This window comes from Sinocyclocheilus rhinocerous, unplaced genomic scaffold (genome assembly GCF_001515625.1).
Source record: "Sinocyclocheilus rhinocerous isolate Xijiao unplaced genomic scaffold, SAMN03320098_v1.1 scaffold3777, whole genome shotgun sequence".
NCBI classification, from domain to species: Eukaryota; Metazoa; Chordata; class Actinopteri; order Cypriniformes; family Cyprinidae; genus Sinocyclocheilus; species Sinocyclocheilus rhinocerous.
Genome location: NW_015661951.1, coordinates 248,959 through 270,243, shown reverse-complemented (window position 1 = coordinate 270,243; position 21,285 = coordinate 248,959). Strand labels below are relative to the sequence as shown.

General features: G+C 39.2%; 1 protein-coding gene across 1 annotated transcript in view; it reads right to left on the bottom strand.

The window, feature by feature from the left end:
- Nucleotides 1–1,094: 1,094 nt before the first annotated feature.
- The window catches only part of fbn2a (fibrillin 2a), a gene marked incomplete at its 3' end in the record, with an annotated part of 23,360 nt that continues 3,169 nt past the window's right edge, over nt 1,095–21,285 (bottom strand). The window contains exons 3-5 of the mRNA XM_016536684.1: nt 5,457–5,555; nt 5,191–5,286; nt 1,095–1,292 (exon numbers count right to left, since the gene is read on the bottom strand). Coding sequence (XP_016392170.1) covers nt 1,095–1,292; nt 5,191–5,286; nt 5,457–5,555 — 393 coding nt within the window. The remainder of the gene's footprint in view (nt 1,293–5,190; nt 5,287–5,456; nt 5,556–21,285) is intronic.

Sequence of the window (21,285 nt, the reverse complement as noted above, 5' to 3'; positions counted from 1 at the left end):
GCCTACTTCCTGGAACGTAGGAGGACAGAATGCCTGAAGTACTATAGGCCCTGGCGAAGAAGTGTGCACCTTAGGGACATACCCGACCATCGGGTAAAGGAATGCCCTAACCATGGAGCTCCAGAACTCCCGGGAGCAGAGCGATCAGGGGAAAAGCGTACAGACGAAGCCTCGGCCACGTGACGTTGGTATGCTTACTTACAGGTATGCTGATAGTTTACTAATTAAATACTTGTAGTAGCATTTTAGCAAGTATACTCGTAAGTTTTCTTTAAGTGAACTTTACATCATACTTTAAGTATACTACTATGTCCCTATTTAGGTGTTAATTTGTATATATTTTGTTACATGTAAGATCCACGTAAGGCCAACGTGAGACTTAAAAGAGACATTAGGTCCCCAGTGAACGGATAATTGAAAGTATTGAGTCCGGAATAATCAAATATCTAAATTAATATTTGTGATCATTAGATTTAGGCAATATTTCTAAGCAATATTTCTAATTAAAAACTGATCACGTGAAATTGGGAGTCAGATTGAACACGGAGCTAGACAAAATTTAAACTAAGTCCTGATCAATTCAGAAGCGCAAGTAAAAGACCGAATACGCATTAAACCTTCGACCAGGCCGCTGGATTCCGCTTTTTGGGCTGGCGGGTGGATCCTTACAGCTGCTTAACTTCACAGACCATGCAGTCATGCATATGTATGCTGAACAACATCTTGAGATCTTGAGCCTAGGAGATTTCACTTTACACCTCTCTTTGTCGCCACACTGGCTGCTAGCTGCTGTTGACATTAAATTCAAGACACTGGTGAAAAAGTCAAAAGTCTTGAGTCAGAGTTCAAGGCCATATTTTCATTTCATTTTTCTTGTAATGGAGCATGTGGACACTTGGGTCTCGACTGTTCTCAACTACAACCGTGCTGAGCACTTGAATCATGACCGTTAATGGATACTGTTGACCAACTTACTCTTTAGGGTAAAGTGTGTAATATCTGTGCCACAAAAATACATTTTCAAACTGGTTCTCTGAACACTCCCACTGTCTGCACGTTACACATTTTAATAATGTAATAGAATCAGTGCTCACCTTGGCAGGCTCCTGTGCGGCTATTTGGCGTGAATCCTCTGCTGCAGGATGAGCTGAGCGGAGCGCACAGCTCACACAGGTGACCCCACGCTTGTCCCACCGTGGCACAGCACAGTGCCTTACTGCACACAAAGCCACTGCTCTGAGCTGCACACTGCCTGCTGTGCACCCGGATGAAGCATGGCCCTGTTCGGTAATCTGACATATCCACAAAAGTTACAAAGCACAATATTCAGGATCTTTTCTGAAAAAAACATCGCATTATTCCCCAGGCAAGTAAGAATATTGGACATAGTGGACATTATTGGACATTATTCTCCTAATATATGGAAAAATGAACTGTCCTCTGATGAAAGATGCATCTTAATGACAGAATCTAGAAAAGCTGTAATGCTGTTGTACATGTGTGTCTGCTCCTGTACAGATGATCAGACATTCAGCTCATAGACAGAGAGAAAAACAACTTTAGGTTACATTTTATTTCGATAGTCCACTTTAGACATTCTAATAACTATAAGTAACTTTGTAACTACGTCAACTAATTCTCATTAATTTGCAACTACATTTCTACTAACTTTCAGAGTAGACTGTTAGGGTAGGTTTAGGGTTAGTAGAATAAGTTGACAAAGAAAGTGTTAGAAGATATTAAGCAGACAGTCTACTAATACTCTACTAACTGCTAGTTGACATGTAGTTGCAAAGTTACTTACTGTTAATAGAATGTCTAAAGTGGACTATCGAAATAAAGTGTTACCCAACGTTATGAAAATGCAGCTGAATTTACACCCCAATTTGCATAAATAAAGGAAGTATAAATGTAGAAGTTATTTTTTCATAGAGTACGTCCATAATCCATAATAACGCTTCCTCCGGTGAAAAAGTCCATCTCCTGTTGTCTCTCACATCAAACTACAGCCACATATTTGTTTAGAGCTGTTTTGGCTTGTAAATGCTGCTTGATCTGTGCAGATTTCTCTCCTGATTCAGACCAGACCACTTTTTCACTGGAGGAAGCATTATAATGGATTATGGACTCATATTTTAGTTTAAAAAAATGTCTTAATGATGGATTGTTTATTTTGGGCAGACATTAACTGATGGACTGGAGTGCTGTGGATTATTGTGATGTTTTTATCATCTGTTTGGACTCTCATTCTGACGGCACCCATTCACTGCAGAGCATCCATTGCTGAGACACTGATGCAATGTACATTTCTACAAATATGATGAAGAAACAAACTCATCCTGATCTTGGATTGCCAGATGGCGAGCAAATTTTCAGCACATTTTCATTTTTGGGTGAATTATTCATTTAATACCCCTAAAAAGAATTGATGTCCTTGGGCCCTATCATACACCCGGCGCAATGCGGCGACAGGTGCGATGCAAGTGTTTTTTTGCCAGTTTCAGCCCAACGCAGTTATCATTTTCACGTCCTGCGCCACGTTGTTTAAATAGCAAATGCATTTGGGCCCTTTTGTGCGCTAGTTGTGCGTGCTGGTCTGAAAACCAGGTGTGTTCAGGCGCGTTGCTATTTTGAGGCAAATGAAAACGATTGCACCATTGATCAACTGAAACCTGGTCTAAATTCAACGGCGCAATCTTTTTTTTGTTGTTGTTGTTATTTAAAGTGCGCGTTAGTAATATGCGCCTATAGGTGGGTGAACAATGCATGTACACTCTGCTTATTACACACACAGCAGCACACAAACATGCCAAATATTAAAAATGAAAGGATTACAATGTAAAACATTATTATTGTGCCCCGTAGATTCTCTCTCTGGAGATGCGTTCAGTCTTTGCTCTTGCAAATTCCGCCATGTAATTAGCGAATCCGCCATGGCTCGAGCACAACTGACTTGAATGGGAGATGAGACTCTGATTGGTTTATTGCACGTTACGCCCAAAACACTCCCATGACTCATTAAGAGAGAATATGAACAACCCTTTTAGAGCATGCGCCGGGTGCGCCGACCATTTTTCCCGTCGTTCAACTAGCAAAAGTGGATTCGGACACGCCCTAAGTGCACCTGCGCCGTGCGCTTTAGACCTTGTGCTTAGATTGTTAAAGTAAGGCCCCTTCCCAGATAGCAAGAGCGTTTGGGCCAAATGTGGCTGATAGCTGTCACATTTGGCCTAGGTATGGCATGGCTGAGCACATATGGACCAAACTTTAACCGTATATGTTTAGCCATGGATTTAGAATTGGAGGGAATTTTCTTTTGACACTTTAGCTGTTGATATGGGCCAGATCCGCGCCAAAGGAAATTTGCTGACTGGGTTGTCATTAAGCAAGAAATAATTCCATACCCATAGTAACTAATGAGAAGATTAGTCCGCCAGATATAGGTCATAATGAAATGGAGGACATGGGAGCGCGCCAAAGGAAATTTGCTGACTGGGTTGTCATTAAGCAAGAAATAATTCCATACCCATAGCAACTAATGAGAAGATTAGTCCGCCAGATATAGGTCATAATGAAATGGAGGACATGGGAAATGTTGGAAACAAAGTTATTTCAAGTCAAGTTAGATCCAAAAACAAATAAGCAGGGGCCAAACCATTTAATGATTTAAACACTAAGAGAAGAATTTTAAAATGAACTCGATAGCACACAGGCAACCAGTGCAGAGAACGTAAAACTGGTGTAATATGATCCCGTTTTTTGGTACTCGTTAAAAGCCTTGCAGCTGCATTTTGAACTAGCTGCAAGCGGGATAGGGCTGACTGACCAATCCCAAAATACAGCGAATTGCAGTAGTCTAATCTAGATGTAATAAAAGCATGAATTACTTTTTCAAAATTTTTACTAGACAGAATAGGTTTTACTATTGCTAGAAGTCGAAGCTGAAAAAAGCAGGACTTCACCACCGTATTTATCTGTTTATCAAATTTTAAACCATCATCAAAAATAACACCCAGATTTTTTACCCAAGGCTTCACGGAAGAGGTTAAATCGCCAAGATTTACTTTCGGTGTACTACGAGAATCCGACGGACCAAACACAATTATTTCAGTTTTACTCTCATTGAAATTAATATGAATATGACAAATCATAAGTCTGATCCTTGTAAGGATCAAATAACTATAGATCACAACCATTCTTCAGATAAAAGCCAATATATATTGTACTTGCTCTGCATGATCTGATGATGGAAGTGTGCTAAATTCTTTGTATAAAGAATCAATTTAAAGATAAATTAGGTCGGGCATGTGTGTTATGTGTCCTACGTGAAAAACATTTAAATCATCTTAACCTGAAAGTCTAGGACACTTCACGATAAATGAACAGCGACTTATGGCTGGCTTACTACAGGATGGCTGTTAACACAGGTAGCGTCCATACAGGTTAATGTTGCTCATCTTGCATTCCAAAGCACTGGCGAAAGGCCATGGCTTTAAACCCAGAATCAAAGACTTTTAACATTAGCTGAGTGCCAAATAGATGAGCCAAGAGCTTTGGCTTGCCCTCAATTGTCTATAAGCAAAGCCTTGAACTACTACAGAAACGGCTGGTTCTCTGGATGATTTATATCACCTGCAACTCTGGAGAACCCTGATAACCTCCAGCAGTCTGTGCTGTTTTGTGAACATCAGCTGACCCTCAGTCTATGGTCTTCTACATGCTTTTACTCTACAATGAGACCTCAGTTCAGTTAATGCCTAGCCAGGATGTTACTGTACACCTAGATGGGCTTCTTGCTCCTGTACATAATCAAAATAACAAGTCCTGTGTATTAGTATTGCAGGTAAATTTGCTGTCTTTGGATTTACTTTGAGTTTGATTAAGGACAGGAATCTTGAAGCAGTGTTTGAATGTGACTGGGTGACAGTGAAGAGACCTGAGTAAAGCTTGACAGAGAATTTATGGAATTCGAAAACAAGCCAATGATGAGCCCATGTCTCAGACGACATGAAGAAGAAGCAGGTTGTCCAGCGAGGATGGAAGTAAGACATAGATCAGATACACCAATGTACAGCTAAGTCGTAGCCATACTTTTGAGGCATTTTATTGTTTGTTGTGCAGCACTTTGGTCTGCCTTGTTCTACGCTTAAACGTGCACTAGAAATAAACTTAACTTGAACTTGAACTCACGCTGTCCACAGAAGCTTCCTGTAAATCCCTTTGGACACTGGCAATGGTCATCTTCACACAGCCCTCCATTCATACATCTGATATTGCAGTGTTGGGCTTTAACCAGAAAAGAAAGCAGACAGAAAGACTTTATAATCACAAATGGTTCATGTTATGACAGGTTAGGACTGCTTTACATGGCATGTGGACGTCACTACCTTTTCTGTCTTACAGTATTTCTTTTTCTTTAGAAACCTATTTGAATGAAGATATCTGGAAAAACGTACATGATTTGTTGGCACAGGTTGGGGCTATTTGGCCACCAGGACATGTACACATGTTGGGTCTGGAGCAGAAACCATCACCACAGCTGCTCCGGCAAATAGCTGCGATAAAGAGCATGAGGCAATATTAACAGAGAATGTCATTGGAACCAAGAAACTTGAAAGTTTAAAGTCTCTTTAAAGTCTAAATGTGTTTGAGTCAGCTGGTGTTTTGGTGATTTTTAGAAGATGTATAAAGTCAGTTTTCCTCAGGTTCACACAGGCGTCCCCATATGGCACATACATTTGTAAGACTTGAAGAACCTCAGACACTTTGATATTCTGAGATACGGACAATATACAAACACAGTGTATTAACATACAGACATCCGTCTCGACATCTCACTGAGAGAAGATGTGGGAAAAGCTCCTTTCTCACATATCCTGTTCATCCACTTCCTTCCCCTCACTCCACTCACTCAGAATGGTCAACAGCATAATATAATGTTCAACATGAATGCAAGTGATATTCACAGTCATGTTTGGAATCATTTGAATTGTCTCAAGTCGTCTGGTACAATGGTCTAAGTAGACTAAAAGGTAATACAGATCCTAAGAGTTTAGAGATATGTTGCTCACTGTAGAGGGTGTGTCATTTCCCAGTGTCTTTCATGCAAATTACCATCTGTCCCCAAAAGGTGTAAACTCTCCACGTCTAGGACTTGATCAATGCAAATTCCAATGGTTAGTTCCTGTCTCCATTTGGAGGATGTTTGTCTTGGCCTGAGTACTTAAGTGAATGTTGCAAGAAGATCGGGGGCTTCTGTAGTCAGATGAGCCCGTAGTGTGGAGTTTTCACACAAACTCTATACTAAGTATTTTCCTCAAGTCAGGTATGCATCTTTTACTCTTACATTTATCTTTGAGAATTTGATGTCTTGTGTTGATTTGATATCTCTGAATTGACTATGCAATTGGCATAATACATATTTACCTGACTGTAAATACAGTATGTATAATAAATTGTTACATTTGAATTGATTCTGTTTACTCTGAAATTATTGATTCTAGTAGATTACATTGTATCCTTGTTACCGTATTTTTGCGTCAGGCTAGTAATGGACTAAAATCCAGTTGAGATGGAGCATAGGGCGCACAAACTGGATCTTTAGAGATCCGGCTAACACTTGGTATTAGTTCAAGTGTTCTTAGACTGTAAGGGCTAATGGCATTAGTCTGCTAATGGCCGATGCGAGATCTCTGAGCGACATGAGAATCCGAATGAACGAGTACAATAAGATTAAAGAGTTAAATAGATTAATCATATGTCTAGATAAATTATCCTATACATGATCAATAATAATTGGCATGCTAACATAAATTCGAGGTCATAATAAATTGGAGTCTGATTAGAATTTAACTTAAATTTAATAACTTTGCGCACTGAAAAGATTGAACACGCAGGAAACCTTCAGCCACCATTGGATACCTCCGTTTGGCCAATTGCGTGGTCCTTACACATTAATATCACTCCATTTGTCTTGTGTTTGTTTTCTGTGTCTATGTTGTCTTGTGTGTCAGCACATGGCTTTGTTGATAGTTTTTCTCAGCCATGTGCTCCTCTAGCCCCTCCTCCTTGTTTCCTCTTTACCACACCCTCTTGTTAGCCCTTGTTGGTTTAATTGTGCTCACCTGTTCCTTGTGTGCCTTGCTCCCTATTTATAGTTCTCCTTGCCTTTTTGTATTTGCTGGTTTGTGGTCATTCTTACCCTCTCTGTCATGGTCTTTGTTGCTGTCTGTGGATGTGGCTGAGTATGTGTTCCTGTCTCCCTGCCTGTTTGATCGTGTGCTCTAGTCTTGCCCTAGTCTTGTCTCTTGTAATTCTATTACATTCTATTGTTTGCATTTTTGGTTGATATTTTAAGTTATTTGTGTTGGTTAAATTTAATCATCATTTGCTACTTATTTTCTTTTATTAGTCCTTTTGTTTTGTTTATTCTCTTGGCTGCCTTGGAGTAAGTTGTGGTCCTGTGGAGCCTTGTTCTGTCGTTGTTGTTGTTGTTGTGGTGGTGGTGTTCGAGTTCCTGTTCTGACCTGTTCCAGCCCACTGGTACCCTTGCCTGGCATCTGGGGTGCTTCAGAGTTTACGGTCAACAAGTATCTGAGCTCAGCTCTATAGTGCCTTGCTCTGCTCTCCCCACCAGCCTGGTCTTGCTGCCCCCTCTGCTGCTAAAGTATTCTGCCAGTTGATGTCTGAAGCAGTTCCAGTGGCCTTCCCTAGCTGTCTCTGTTTCCTGTGTTCCTGTTGTGGTATCACCTGTGCACCTCACTACCCTTTTGTATCGGTCTGTTTTGTCAAGCAACCCTTGTTACTCACACTGCGATTGGGTCCTCCTTCCAGATCCCTGACATTACGAACCGGCCAAAGTCAGGACCCAGCAGATGAGCTTCACTACTCCAGTGTTTTTTTTTTGTTTTTTTTTTCTAATTTAGTCAATTCTGCTCCATTAATCCTGTCTTGTCAGTTCCAGATATCCCTGAGTTGACTGAGATTGCTGCAGCTATCCCTGGGTCAGTCAAACAAGTTCCAGGCACCCTTGATTTGATCAAGTTTACTGCAGGTATCCCTGATCCAGTCTAGTCCGTACCATTTCTCTGAGCTGGTGCCATTCCTGAATCGGTCAAGCCAGTTTCAAACACCTGTGAGTTGACTGACTGCTGCTGCTATCCTTGCTAAAGTCAAGTATGTTCCAGTTGTGTCTGAGCCGACTGAGACCGCTGTGGCCATCACAGGAGTGTCTGAAGCTGGTTTAACAGACACAGAGTCCACTGAGATTGCCGCAGCCATCCTTGCTTCTAGCAAGTCTGTTTAAATCATTCCTGAGACCACTACAGTTATCCAAGTCAGTCAAATCCGTTCCAGACTTCCGAGTTGATCCAGACTGATGTGGCCATCCCAATTGCAGTCAAGTCATTCCTGTGTTGACCCAGGCCATTGTAGCCACCTCCGAGTCAATCAAGTCAGCTTCACTTAACCCTGTGTTGGCTGATCAATGTTGTCATTTATTCTGTCAGTCGTGTCAAGTCCCCAGAGATCACTCCTGTTATGTTATGTCCATAGAAGATGTTCTTGTCGGTTATGTCAAGTCCATCGAGAAGGTTCTTGCCTGTTATGTCAGATCCACTGAAGTGGTACCTGCCAGTCATGTTCATGGAGACTATTCCTGCCTGTCCTGTCACGCCTACAGAGGTTGTTACCGCCAGTTGGGTCATGGCCTTAGACGGTGTTCTTGCCTGTCAAGTTATGGCCATATAAACTGTTCCTGTCTGTCCTGTTATGTCCTCTGAGGTTGTCCTTGCCAGTTGGGTCATGGCCAAGGAGATGTGTTCCTGTTTGTCTTGTCAAGCCCACAGAGGTTGTTCCTGCTAGTCAAGTTGTATCCACTGAGATCACACCAGACCAGTTCTCGGCTGTTTCTGACAAGTCCCTCAGAAGATTTTCCTGCTAGTCATGTTCCACCTGTGGAGGCTGTCCCCGAGCCTACTGCTCTCCCTGTTATTACCTCTGAAGATGTTCCTGTACAGTCTTCTGCAGCCTGTGAGTTGCCAGAATTTGCTCCAGCCCCAGTGCTGCCTGCTCATGACCCTGACTTTACCCCCTCCCCCCATTTTCTGTACTATCTGGGCACCGACCATTCTGTAACCAAGGTCTGGATGTTGGGCTAGGACGCCAGGAGGCGTCCGTTGGGAGGGGGGTAGTGTCGGGGTTCTGCCACTTCTGACACTCCATTTGTCTTGTGTTTGTTTCCTGTGTCTGTCTTGTGTATCAGCACCTGGCTTTGTTGATGGTTTTTCTCAGCCATGTGCTCCTCTAGCCCCTCCTCGTTTCCTCTTTACCACACCCTCTTTTTAGCCCTTGTTGGTTTAATTGTGCTCGCCTGTTCCTTGTGTGCCTTCCTCCCTATTTATAGTTCTCCTTGCCCTTTTTGTATTTGCCAGTTCATGGTCATACTTACCCTCTCTGTCACTGTCTTTGTTTCTGTCTGTGGATGTGGCTGAGTATGTGTTCCTGTCTCCCTGCCTGTTTGATCTTGTGCTCTAGTCTTGCCCTAGTCTTGTCTCTTGTAATTCTATGCTCTTGTCGTGCTCCTTGGTTTTTGGATTTGGTCTGTTTTTGTCTCCACTTTTATTTTAGTATTCATTTAGTTCTTAGTCCTGATCTTTTGTTTGCATTTTTGGTTGATATTAAGTTATTTGTGTTGGTTAAATTTAATCATCATTTGCTACTTATTTTCTTTTATTAGTCTTTTTTTATTTTTTATTCTCTTGCCTGCCTTGGAGTAATTTGTGGTCCTGTGGAGCCTTGTTCTGCCACCTGTGTGTGACTCGTTTTGTGTTGTGCCATTTTTTAAGAACCTGTTAAATTAATATATTTGTAATATTCATTTAATATTCGTACTTTGGTGTGTCTAAGTGGTGCCAGCAGAATAATATAAGTTTCATAGACAATTGGATGAGTTTTTGGGGCAGACCTGACCTGTTGAAAAGAGATGGTCTTCATCCCTTCAGGGGTGGTGCCGCTCTTCTCACTAGAAATATGGCACATAGTGTTCAAGTTTGTACTTGACTAACTGGGGCCCAGGTCAGGAAGCAGACAGACTGGCTAAACCGACCATCTGCTAGCCGCTTCACATCACAGAAGTCAGTTAATTCTCAGCACACAGAGACTCTTTCACCTAGATACCATACTATAGAGCAGAGGGGGGCAAACTACGGACCACCTGCTACTTTCAGCCGGCCCATGATGCAGTTGGTCCGACTTCAAAATTACTAATTTGATACAATATCAGCAAAATCCAATAGATGGCGTGGTAGCCTGTAATGCTGTATATAACAGTTATGCATACAGGATATTCAATCAGAATTAGATTGCGCTCAGTAATATCGTCATAGGCAAAATAAATGTTTAGGCCCTCTTTCCTATGTATATAAAATATATAATATAAACAGTATACAAAAATTCATCATAATCCATGGGAACTTGTTACAGTGTTCTCTGGGGCCGGCTCCAGACATGGGCAGGGGTGGGCTGAGCCCACCCAAATGACTGTCTTGCCCACCCAATCAGAATTAGATAAAGATTGCATTAATTTTTGTATGCAGTGATTAAAACCATTCTGAAGCGGACTGTATTTTGAGAAGTGTAAGATATAGCTGGAGACTGCCCCAACAATAATACAATAACACCAGAAAATTGCAACATTTTTCTTTTATTAACTGAATGCAAGGCGCGCTGAATTCACGCGGCTTCAGTCTGTTGCAGAAAAGCAGAGGCATGACAATGAGCGAAAACAGGCAAAAATATTTGCGTGCTATCACAGGGAGTTTGCGAGTTGCAGGGAGTTTAATAGGCTATATGAATATGTATCATAGCCTACCACTGAAATTACCTGAGCAATTTTAATGTTCTAAAAAATCCACTCATTCAATAACGTGCATCGAACTGATTAAAATAATGTTAGAATAAAATAAAATTGACATCAATGAAAGATTTGACAACATGTCATGTTGGACTAATTTAAACACTTTCTGTGTTATGATGTAATTATAATACATCATCATAACGTATTAATTATGCATGGCGCACGCAGTTAAAATAGTTTTGCCATTTATGTGCTCTTAAAGTATCATTTCTAAAAAATGAGTGAAAAAATGTAATTATCAGGGTCACAAGGCAGGAAGCGACGCAAAGAGGAGCAGAAAAAATATCAATATAGAGGTAAAAATCACAAGTTAACGTGATTGTATTAGCCCGTGATGTTTATGTAGTATCTTGAAATAGCCTTTTTAGAACATCTTAACTGGCAACACTGACACCGTGGAATGTTTTTACTTGAGTTAACTGCTTATTTAATTTTACTTTATTTTCTTTAAAATAAATTCTGTAATGTAAAGCTTCTGTAAGGTTGTTTTAATTTCAGTTACATTACTGCTTGCTTTTAATTCACCAAAAAGTGTTTAATGTCTTTGGAAAAAGACCATGACTAGGACTATAATCTAGCAGTCATAAAATGAAATAATTAAGTTTAAGTATGTCCTTTTCTACTGTATGCACAAAATTGAAATGAAAGGTATGGGTATGATAATTAGACTAACTTGCTAGCTAGCTGGCTAACATCTACAAATAAATTACAAAATGTAGCCTTTATTTTGTTGCCTTTGTTGTCTGTTAGACTATTTTAGGCATTTCATATTGCTCATATTTCTCTTTGTTGTAATAAGTACTTGTCATTGTAGGCATAGTTGTGGGAGTAGCTCATGTCTGATCTCTTCAATTCATAGGTTTCATGTGACGTCACACAGTGGTGCGGCCGCCATTTGTAGGACCGAATTGCAATTCCATCAATCTGCTGTGCTGTGCTCTGGGCTGTGATGACAGCAAATCACAATGGATTATTTACCACTGAATGCAAGGCGCGCTGAATTCACGCGGCTTCAGTCTGTTGCAGAAAAGCAGAGGCATGACAATGAGCGAAAACAGGCAAAAATATTTGCGTGCTATCACAGGGAGTTTGCGAGTTGCAGGGAGTTTAATAGGCTATATGAATATGTATCATAGCCTACCACTGAAATTACCTGAGCAATTTTAATGTTCTAAAAAATACACTCATTCAATAACGTGCATCGAACTGATTAAAATAATGTTAGAATAAAATAAAATTGACATCAATGAAAGATTTGACAACATGTCATGTTGGACTAATTTAAACACTTTCTGTGTTATGATGTAATTATAATACATCATCATAACGTATTAATTATGCATGGCGCACGCAGTTAAAATAGTTTTGCCATTTATGTGCTCTTAAAGTATCATTTCTAAAAAATGAGTGAAAAAATGTAATTATCAGGGTCACAAGGCAGGAAGCGACGCAAAGAGGAGCAGAAAAAATATCAATATAGAGGTAAAAATCACAAGTTAACGTGATTGTATTAGCCCGTGATGTTTATGTAGTATCTTGAAATAGCCTTTTTAGAACATCTTAACTGGCAACACTGACACCGTGGAATGTTTTTACTTGAGTTAACTGCTTATTTAATTTTACTTTATTTTCTTTAAAATAAATTCTGTAATGTAAAGCTTCTGTAAGGTTGTTTTAATTTCAGTTACATTACTGCTTGCTTTTAATTCACCAAAAAAATGTCTAAATGTCTTTTGAAAAAGACCATGACTAGAACTATAATCTAGCATTCATAAAATGAAATAATTAAGTTTAAGTATGTCATTTTCCACTGTATGCACAAAATTGAAATGAAAGGTATGGGTATGATAATTAGACTAACTTGCTAGCTAGCTGGCTAACATCTACAAATAAATTACAAAATGTAGCCTTTATTTTGTTGCCTTTGTTGTCTGTTAGACTATTTTAGGCATTTCATATTGCTCATATTTCTCTGTTAAGAGAAGTACTTAAGTACTTGTCACTGTAGGCATAGTTGTGGGAGTATCTCATGTCTGGTCTCTTCAATAGGCTATTTTAACAGATTCCCTCATAAAATACCTACAAGGCACTTCAACATCTCCATTTATTTATTATCACAATTTATTTACTACTTATTTATGTTAAAACTTATCAGTATTTGTTATGTTATATTATAGTAAAGTTTTGAAAAATCTGCATTTTCAGAATTTTTTTAGTGGGGGAGTGGGTGGCGGAAGTCTAAAATCTCGCCTAGGGCATCAACAGAACCTGGGCCGGCCCTGATTGCATGGATGGGGCAAGAGCATAAAATAAGCGTCTAAAATGCATGTAGGCTATACAGTTCAGTTGAAAGCTTACCCCTTTTGGCTTGCTGTTAATGCTGAATGTAAGAATGACAACTGAAAGTAAAGAGCTTGTGCGATGAAAGTTGCGTTCGTTACTATAGCAACAGTCGGCTCGACTGTAAGAAACGTAGCGTTCCCCTTCTTATTGTTCTTTTAAAATTCTTATTCTTGCTCTTTTACTGTTCTTTTTTCTTCTTTTAATTTATTCCCCTAAATTATTTTAAATCCTTTATTTATTTCTTTAAATAAGTACCATTACCATGAAGGTCTGGTCTTTATATTTTCCCCAAAACAATTGGTTCCCCCAATGTTCTAGACATGATTACGGCCTTGTTTGGTATAAATAAAAAAGTTAGTTGAAAAGAATCACCAGTGTTGAAACAATGATCCAGAGAAAGAGAACAAAGATTTTTTTTTATTTTTTTTTTTACAATTCAATAAAGAAAATAAAAACTTTATTTTGCTGTGAAAGTGCATGATATTCTAGGCTGCCCATGAAAGCTTTTTTCAGTGTACATATAATATAGCAATATCTACGATACAAATATCTTCTAGACTATATGATGATATGATGGCTAAAAAATGCCCAGCCAGGATATCTGCCAGCCCACCCTTCTATAGCCGTCAAGAACACGGTTCTCCATCGCAAGATCCCGTTGCTGATTAACGGAGAGGTAGAGAAGCGTGTGTCAATGACCAGAGTAGCCTACTGCATGTTCGTCTCAGCATTTTTTTTATTTTTTTTGGCAGCAGCAAAAATCGAATCTGTAAGTTAAACTTCTTCAAAAACAGTGGCGTTATTGAGAAATGTCATGTAGCTTTTCAGTTGCACAACTGTTTTACTGTCACGGGCAGTAAAGTACTGAAGCTGTTTGCACTGTGAAATGCATATCTTACTTCGTACATCGTACGCACATCTGCACTTCGTTGTTTCTGATGAGAGAATTAATTCGCCAGAGAGCAGAATTCAGTCAGTGAACTCCGGTGTTTCAGCGATGACTCATCTGAACGCCTCTGATTGGCCATTACATTAATAAGCTCAACAGAATCATGTGTGATTGGTTATAATGCTCAGCGCTCTAAAACGCGTCTGTCTCTGGCTCTGCGCCAGTCAGCGTACGCAGATTTGAATTTAGCAGGTGATGTGCCGCACATCACACCAGTGTGATTGTATCAAATATAAAAAATATAATTTGGCTATTTTTGTCTTTTGGAGGCTGCATTCCAAATCCACTTGGCTCGAAAATCTGAGGGGGCCCGTGCCCTCGGTTTGAATGGGCATGACGCCTCTGGTCGCGGGTCAATGCTGACAAGTTTCTGTGTGTGTGTTTGTTCCACGTGTCTGTACTGTATGTGTGTGTGTGTTTGTAGGAGAGAGCGGAGGAAAGAAAGAAAGAAAGAAAGAAAGAAAGCTTTTCATAGGTAATAAAAATTCATGGGAAAAACATAGATATAGTTTGTTGTTTTTTATCCTGTTTATTAGCTATTATTATTTACTTAGTCAATCTGTATTTGGGTTTTGGTTCTGCTGTTTTACGGATTATAAATGTTATACAATCTGAAACGTGCTGTGATTTATATTTCAAAGCGGTAAAGCAATCAACGCCGCTAGTTTCAGTTTCGCTTTATATAAATTTGTTTTGTTTATAGTGAATGAGACCATAACTGCAGTTTTTTATACTTATATTTTTGTTCATTTTTCTGTTCTGAGTATTGCTAAATTTAAAGGATTGAGTGATGGGAACAAAAATACATGTTTATCTTTGGAAACATTTCATTTATACATTATTCCTGAATGAAATGATAAAATGTGACTTGTACATCAATTGACTTATATATGCTCATTTTGTGCTCATAAAAAACAAGGTAGAGATGGTACAAGAATAGAACTGTCATGTATACTTCCACATAGTAACTGAGTGTCAGTTTTTGAATAAAAAACACGGAACAAACACAGGTAATCGTCTGAACAGTTTTATTTAAACAACACTCTGGCAGAGAGCAGGTGAGTTTCTGGTAAGCAGATTGTGACTGTGATGATACTGGAGTGAGAATGATCTATGGAGCAGGTTCTGGAGAGGAGTTGCTGTATTTGTATTTTGTAAGATGGCACCGCACACGGCCGCCTCAGATGGGAGAAGAGAGCCGGCATGCTTGTGAAGCTCAGGCAGCGCGGATTTCGAACGCCGTTGCCTAGCATCCATCTGGTGAATCTCTGCTCTCTACCCAACAAAACGGACAAACTTCTTCTGCTTACCAGGACAAACAAGGATTTTTCAAACTCTGCTGCTCTGTGTTTCACGGAAACCTGGCTAAATGACGCTATTCCGGACAGCACGCTACATCTGCCGGCTTTCAGCTGTTTAGAGCAGACCGCGAAGCAGAATCAACGGGGAAATCACACGGCGGTGGGACATGTTTTTACATCAACGAAAGGTGGTGTACAGATGTTACAGCGTTAAAGAAGATGTGTTGTCCCGATCTAGAAGCGCTCTTCGTTAACTGCAAGCCGTTCTATTCGCCGCGGGAGTTTTGCTCGTTCATTCTCGTGAGTGTTTACATTCCTCCGCAAGCGCACGTGAGCTCAGCTTTACAGAAACAGCTTTGACCTCGTATGTGTAAACATACCTGGCAATAAAGCTCATTCTGATTCTGATTCTGATTCTGAAGGGCTGTAGGTAGGCCGATGGTGATACACAGATGTCAAAGAAGACGAAGGTAAAGACAGTTCTATGCACTGGTAAGTAATCCACAGGTAAGTAGTTCCGTACTGAATGACGAGACCCAACAACCACGTGTGTTTGGTGCTGGCTTATGTTGAGGAACTGATAAGGTTGATGGCAGACAGGTGTGGTGATTGTGGAGTGTGCATAGGTGGTAGCCAGAGGGGATGATGGGAAATGTAGTGTGCTGAGATGACTGGTCTTGTGACAGGCATGGTGAAAGTAGCTGGTGAAATGGTAACAGTACTATGCGGCTCCTCACTTACATTCAAAAAAACTTTATGTGGCCCTTGAGTCAAAAAGTTTGCCCACCGGTGCTACAGAGACTGTGTCTGTTCCCCTAACTAGCAGATACAAAAAACATCTAAACCAATTTAAGGGTAAAAATTTAATTGATGTTCAGCAAATAAAAACAGATATAATACACATATAAAGCACATGATAAAGCTTGGCTTAATGAATATTAGATGTCCTCTGAAAGCGTTTTTTGATATGATCACAGATCATAACTTAGATGTGCCCTGTTTGACAGAAACCTAGCTAAAACCAGATGATTACATTATTTTAAATTAGTCTACCCAGGGGCTCAAAACACATTCATCTTCATTATAAGTAGTGAGAAGGTGGTAGCCAGAGGGGATGATGGGAAATGTAGTGTGCTGAGATGACTGGTCTTGTGACAGGCATGGTGAAAGGAGCTGGTGAAATGGTAACAGTACTATGCGGCTCCTCACTTACATTCAAAAAAACTTTATGTGGCCCTTGAGTCAAAAAGTTTGCCCACCGGTGCTACAGAGACTGTGTCTGTTCCCCTAACTAGCAGATACAAAAAACATCTAAACCAATTTAAGGGTAAAAATTTAATTGATGTTCAGCAAATAAAAACAGATATAATACACATATAAAGCACATGATAAAGCTTGGCTTAATGAATATTAGATGTCCTCTGAAAGCGTTTTTTGATATGATCACAGATCATAACTTAGATGTGCCCTGTTTGACAGAAACCTAGCTAAAACCAGATGATTACATTATTTTAAATTAGTCTACCCAGGGGCTCAAAACACATTCATCTTCATTATAAGTAGTGAGACTAAATTCTCTCCTCAGTGATGACGCACTCTCTCCCCTATTAGCGCAGGAATTGAAGATCATATTTTGAGGAGATACGTTTATATGGCCAGTTGTAAATTGAACAGTTTTAACAAATCAGATAGCTTTCTGATCAGTAAAAACGCATAAAGTGACAAGTGCATGTGCCTGGTTCCAGAACAATTTCACTGCTTCATTAGTGAAGTGCAGATGTGTAAGCAATGGCTCGAAAGCACCACCATAAAAAGAATAGCAAGCACTGTGAATAGCTGACTTGCAAGATTTACAAGTCATTACTTTTACAAATAATTGCAACAGTGTTTTAATAGAATTTTGATGCAAATATTTCATTCGATATAATTATTTAAATATAAATAATTCAAATATTTTTCTATTCATTTATTATTGTGAATTTACATTGCTTAACACATATATTTAAACAAATTATATTTTTGTCCCGTCCATTGTAATTACTATATCAATCCCTGCACTTGTGAAAGTGAATACCGCACGTAGCGCGCGGATGTCACTCGCGAAACTTTACAGCGTGTACATGGCTGTTGGTCCTCTTTGCACCTCTAAAAATAAACCCTTTATTCAAATTATGAATGGAATATATAGCCTGTAGCCTAGAAAATGCATAACGAGCGTTCCCTTTATATTCATCGCGATCTCACGGAGTTCTGTTATAATCAGTGAATCTCTCTACACTGCACATTCAAGCTCTTATTTACACCGTGTCTACTCTCTATAATGAGAGGATTTGCGAGCCTGCAGAACTCCGCACACAACAAAAAGCGGTGAGTGGATTGGTCAATGTGTTCAAGAAATCAACATATATGTCTGTGATTGGCTTCATAGCACAATGCTGCAAAAGCATTGAATATATTTATATATTTACAAATATACATTTATGTTATTATTGCTGCCGTGTGTTTTGAGTTTGAGCTCCGTCAAGTAAATTTTTATCGTCTATTTTTTTATCTTAAAATCAATTTTATACACCATCATTTTCGTTTCTATAACGTATGAATATATCCCCTATCGTACTCTACAACAAAAACAATCAGAGCGCCTTGTTATCACTAGCTCTATTTTGACTTCCCGAGTCCGCTATTAATGCAGGATCTAGAAAAAATCTGATCGTGATTAAACCAGAAAAATGTAAAATAAATGAACAAAAACAAATTTTAATTATTTTTTTTAATTATTAGACCCTTTTCACATGACGTCAAGCAACTTCCGTTCTGACTCACAGCAGGGTAGGTTCAACCGGCATAGTTAAGAGCTATCCCTACCAGCATGGAGTTCACCCAGACTCTTATACGTCTGCCACAAATACGATTAGAGGATGACTGCAGCTGTCTACTCTCGTCCTCATTCAATGAGAGGCATCTGGCATCTCAAACGAACTTACCAAATACCGATCGGCGAGATTTGCCGCTTGAAGTCGAGGGAGGAGTCGAAAACGGAGCAGTCATAATTAACAAACGTTTTAGATATTTACATGTGGTAACAGAAAGCCTTTCCATTCAATAATTTATCTACTGCTCAATACAGTGCCTGTTTAAGAATAAAGTTGAACAAAACAAGCTTAATTTGTACTATATAAATATCAATAAAATGGGGTCTATATTTTTCCACTTTATTTTGATAAACATGATACAATATAATTCATAAATAAATAATAAATATATTGTTTACATTAAAAAACTTTTACTGTTAAAAACTGATTTGTGAGCACTTGTGTAAATAAACCTAAGCCTATAAAATAAAATACGATTGATCATATCAATCAATGATAATTCACAAAGAAAAAGGAGGAATTATGTAATTGTACGTAATTAAAGAAAAAAAACCGGAGGAATTAAAGTAATTGTAGAGCCATTTTATTCTTAAACTGGATAATAATGGGTTTCTTTTCAGATCACTAGCATTTATGGATGTGAAACTTGCCTTAATGTGAGAATATTTAATATAAAGATATGACTTGTGTCCATGTAATTTTTCCCATATAGTAAAAAAAAATCACAACGTTTGTCTTTTTTATTGCAGAACAACTATACTTCCATGTAAATATACACAATGTACTCACTATTACAATCATCACAGCAACAACTGAAATAATTTAAATATTAAAATTATCCAGGGAATGACATAAACCAAAATAACATGTGAAATGGTTTTAAGTATATATTTTGTGTGGATAAGTAATCGTTATCATACAAATCTGAAAGCAAGTCTATAACATTGCTACAGTTGCTGCAAGCTAGCCTTCCAACCATCTAAAGCAGATGTAGAATATCGTTCGCAAAAGAACCCGACTGCAAGTACATTAATTTTATTAGTATTACAAAAGGAAGTATCCTCATAACTATGTTCCTTCTTGGAGAAAAATTGTACCTATGAGGATTTTTAGACCGTATTTAGACCACATCATAGTACCGAGACTGCTCTCATTAGAGTTACAAATGACCTGCTCTTATCATCCGATTGTGGTTGTATCTATTAGTGCTACTGGATCTTAGCGCTGCGTTCAACACTATTGACCACAACATTCTTTTGAATAGACTAGAAAATTATGTTGGCATTAGTGGAATTGCATTGGCATGGTTCAAACCATACTTATTTGTCAGTCATCAATTTATAGCAGTGAATGGTGAGGCATCATATTGATCACAAGTGCAGTATGGTGTAACACAAGGCTCAGTGCTAGGGCCGTTACTTTTCACACTTTACATGTTACCCTTGGGAGATATCATCAAGAAACATGGTGTTAGCTTTCACTGTTATGCTGAGGATACTCAGCTCTATATTTCTTCGCGGCCCGGTGAAACATACCAATTTGCAAAACTAATGGAATGCATAGTTGATATAAAAAACTGGATGAGTAGTCATTTCCTACTGCTAAATTCTGACAAAACAGAGGTTAATTATCGGACCAAAAACCTCCGCATGTAATAACCTAGAACACTGTCTAACACTTGATGGCTGCTCTGTTAATTCCTCTCCATCAGTTAGGAACCTAGGTGTGCTATTCGATAGCAATCTTTCCTTTGAAAACCATGTTTCTAGCATTTGTAAAACCGCATTTTTCCATTTTAAAACGATATCTAAATTATGATCTATGCTCTCAATGTAAAATGCAGAAATGTTAATTCATGCGTTCATGACCGCAAGGTTAGATTATTTTAATGCGTTATTAGGTACAACCACAAGTCGGCACGTACAACCTCTCAGATCTTGCAGTACAACTTCAAATCTCAGCGCTTTGACTTTTGCCACTCCTTTCACGATTTTCCTGTAGCAAAATTTGCTTGTGCACTTGTACATGCAGATGTGAGAGAGCAGATCTGGGAGTGGGGCTGGGGTCCGAATGAAGCCATTTTATTGGCCAATGCCTCACCAATGAACAAGGCCAAAGAAACATTTTTGGCCCTGTCCCAAATGGCACACTTCACGTGCACTTGTGATCTTTCGGACTTACAATGGCTGCCGCGTGCGCATGTCCATTAAGTCCACAAGACCGTAGGGTGTCCCATTCGTCATTTTAGCTATCAGAAGGGTGCTCACGAGTGCCCCCTATGTGGCCGCTATGCGCCCTCAATGTGCACTTCTGCCGAGCCTGCACTGAGGCGAGCTCCACAGCAGACTTCTACCCGACAGTCAAAGCGCCATTACGTCACGAAAGTGTGGCCTCAGAAAAAGACGGCGAGGGTTTAGGGTGTGATTTGGGACAGGGCCTATATGCAAAAGTATCAGTTATTTGTAAAACACTGAAATTAGTCAAATTAGCTTTTATTTTAAGCCACTGTATTCATCTTGGCATTCAAGTATTATCTGGCTGGCAAATAGTGCAACATCTTTCATATTTTTTCCTATATATTGCAGAGTAACAAGGCTGTAATATGTTGAACCACTTTATATAATGACCATTAAGGCCAATTAAAAGCCTTTAAGGCATAATTAAAAATGAAACAGGATAAAAAAATGTATAAATAAAGTAATTTCCCAATAATATGAGTGCAATATAGCAAGTACAGAACAGGCCAACGGATACAATTCAAATTGCACTTGATTAAAAAAAATGTTGCTTATTGTTTTCAGCAGAAGCCTTCTGTGTGAGAGAGTGTGAGAGTGTGAGTGTGAGTGTGAGAGTGTGAGTGAGTGTGAGAGTGTGTGTGAGTGAGTGTGAGAGAGTGTGTGTGTG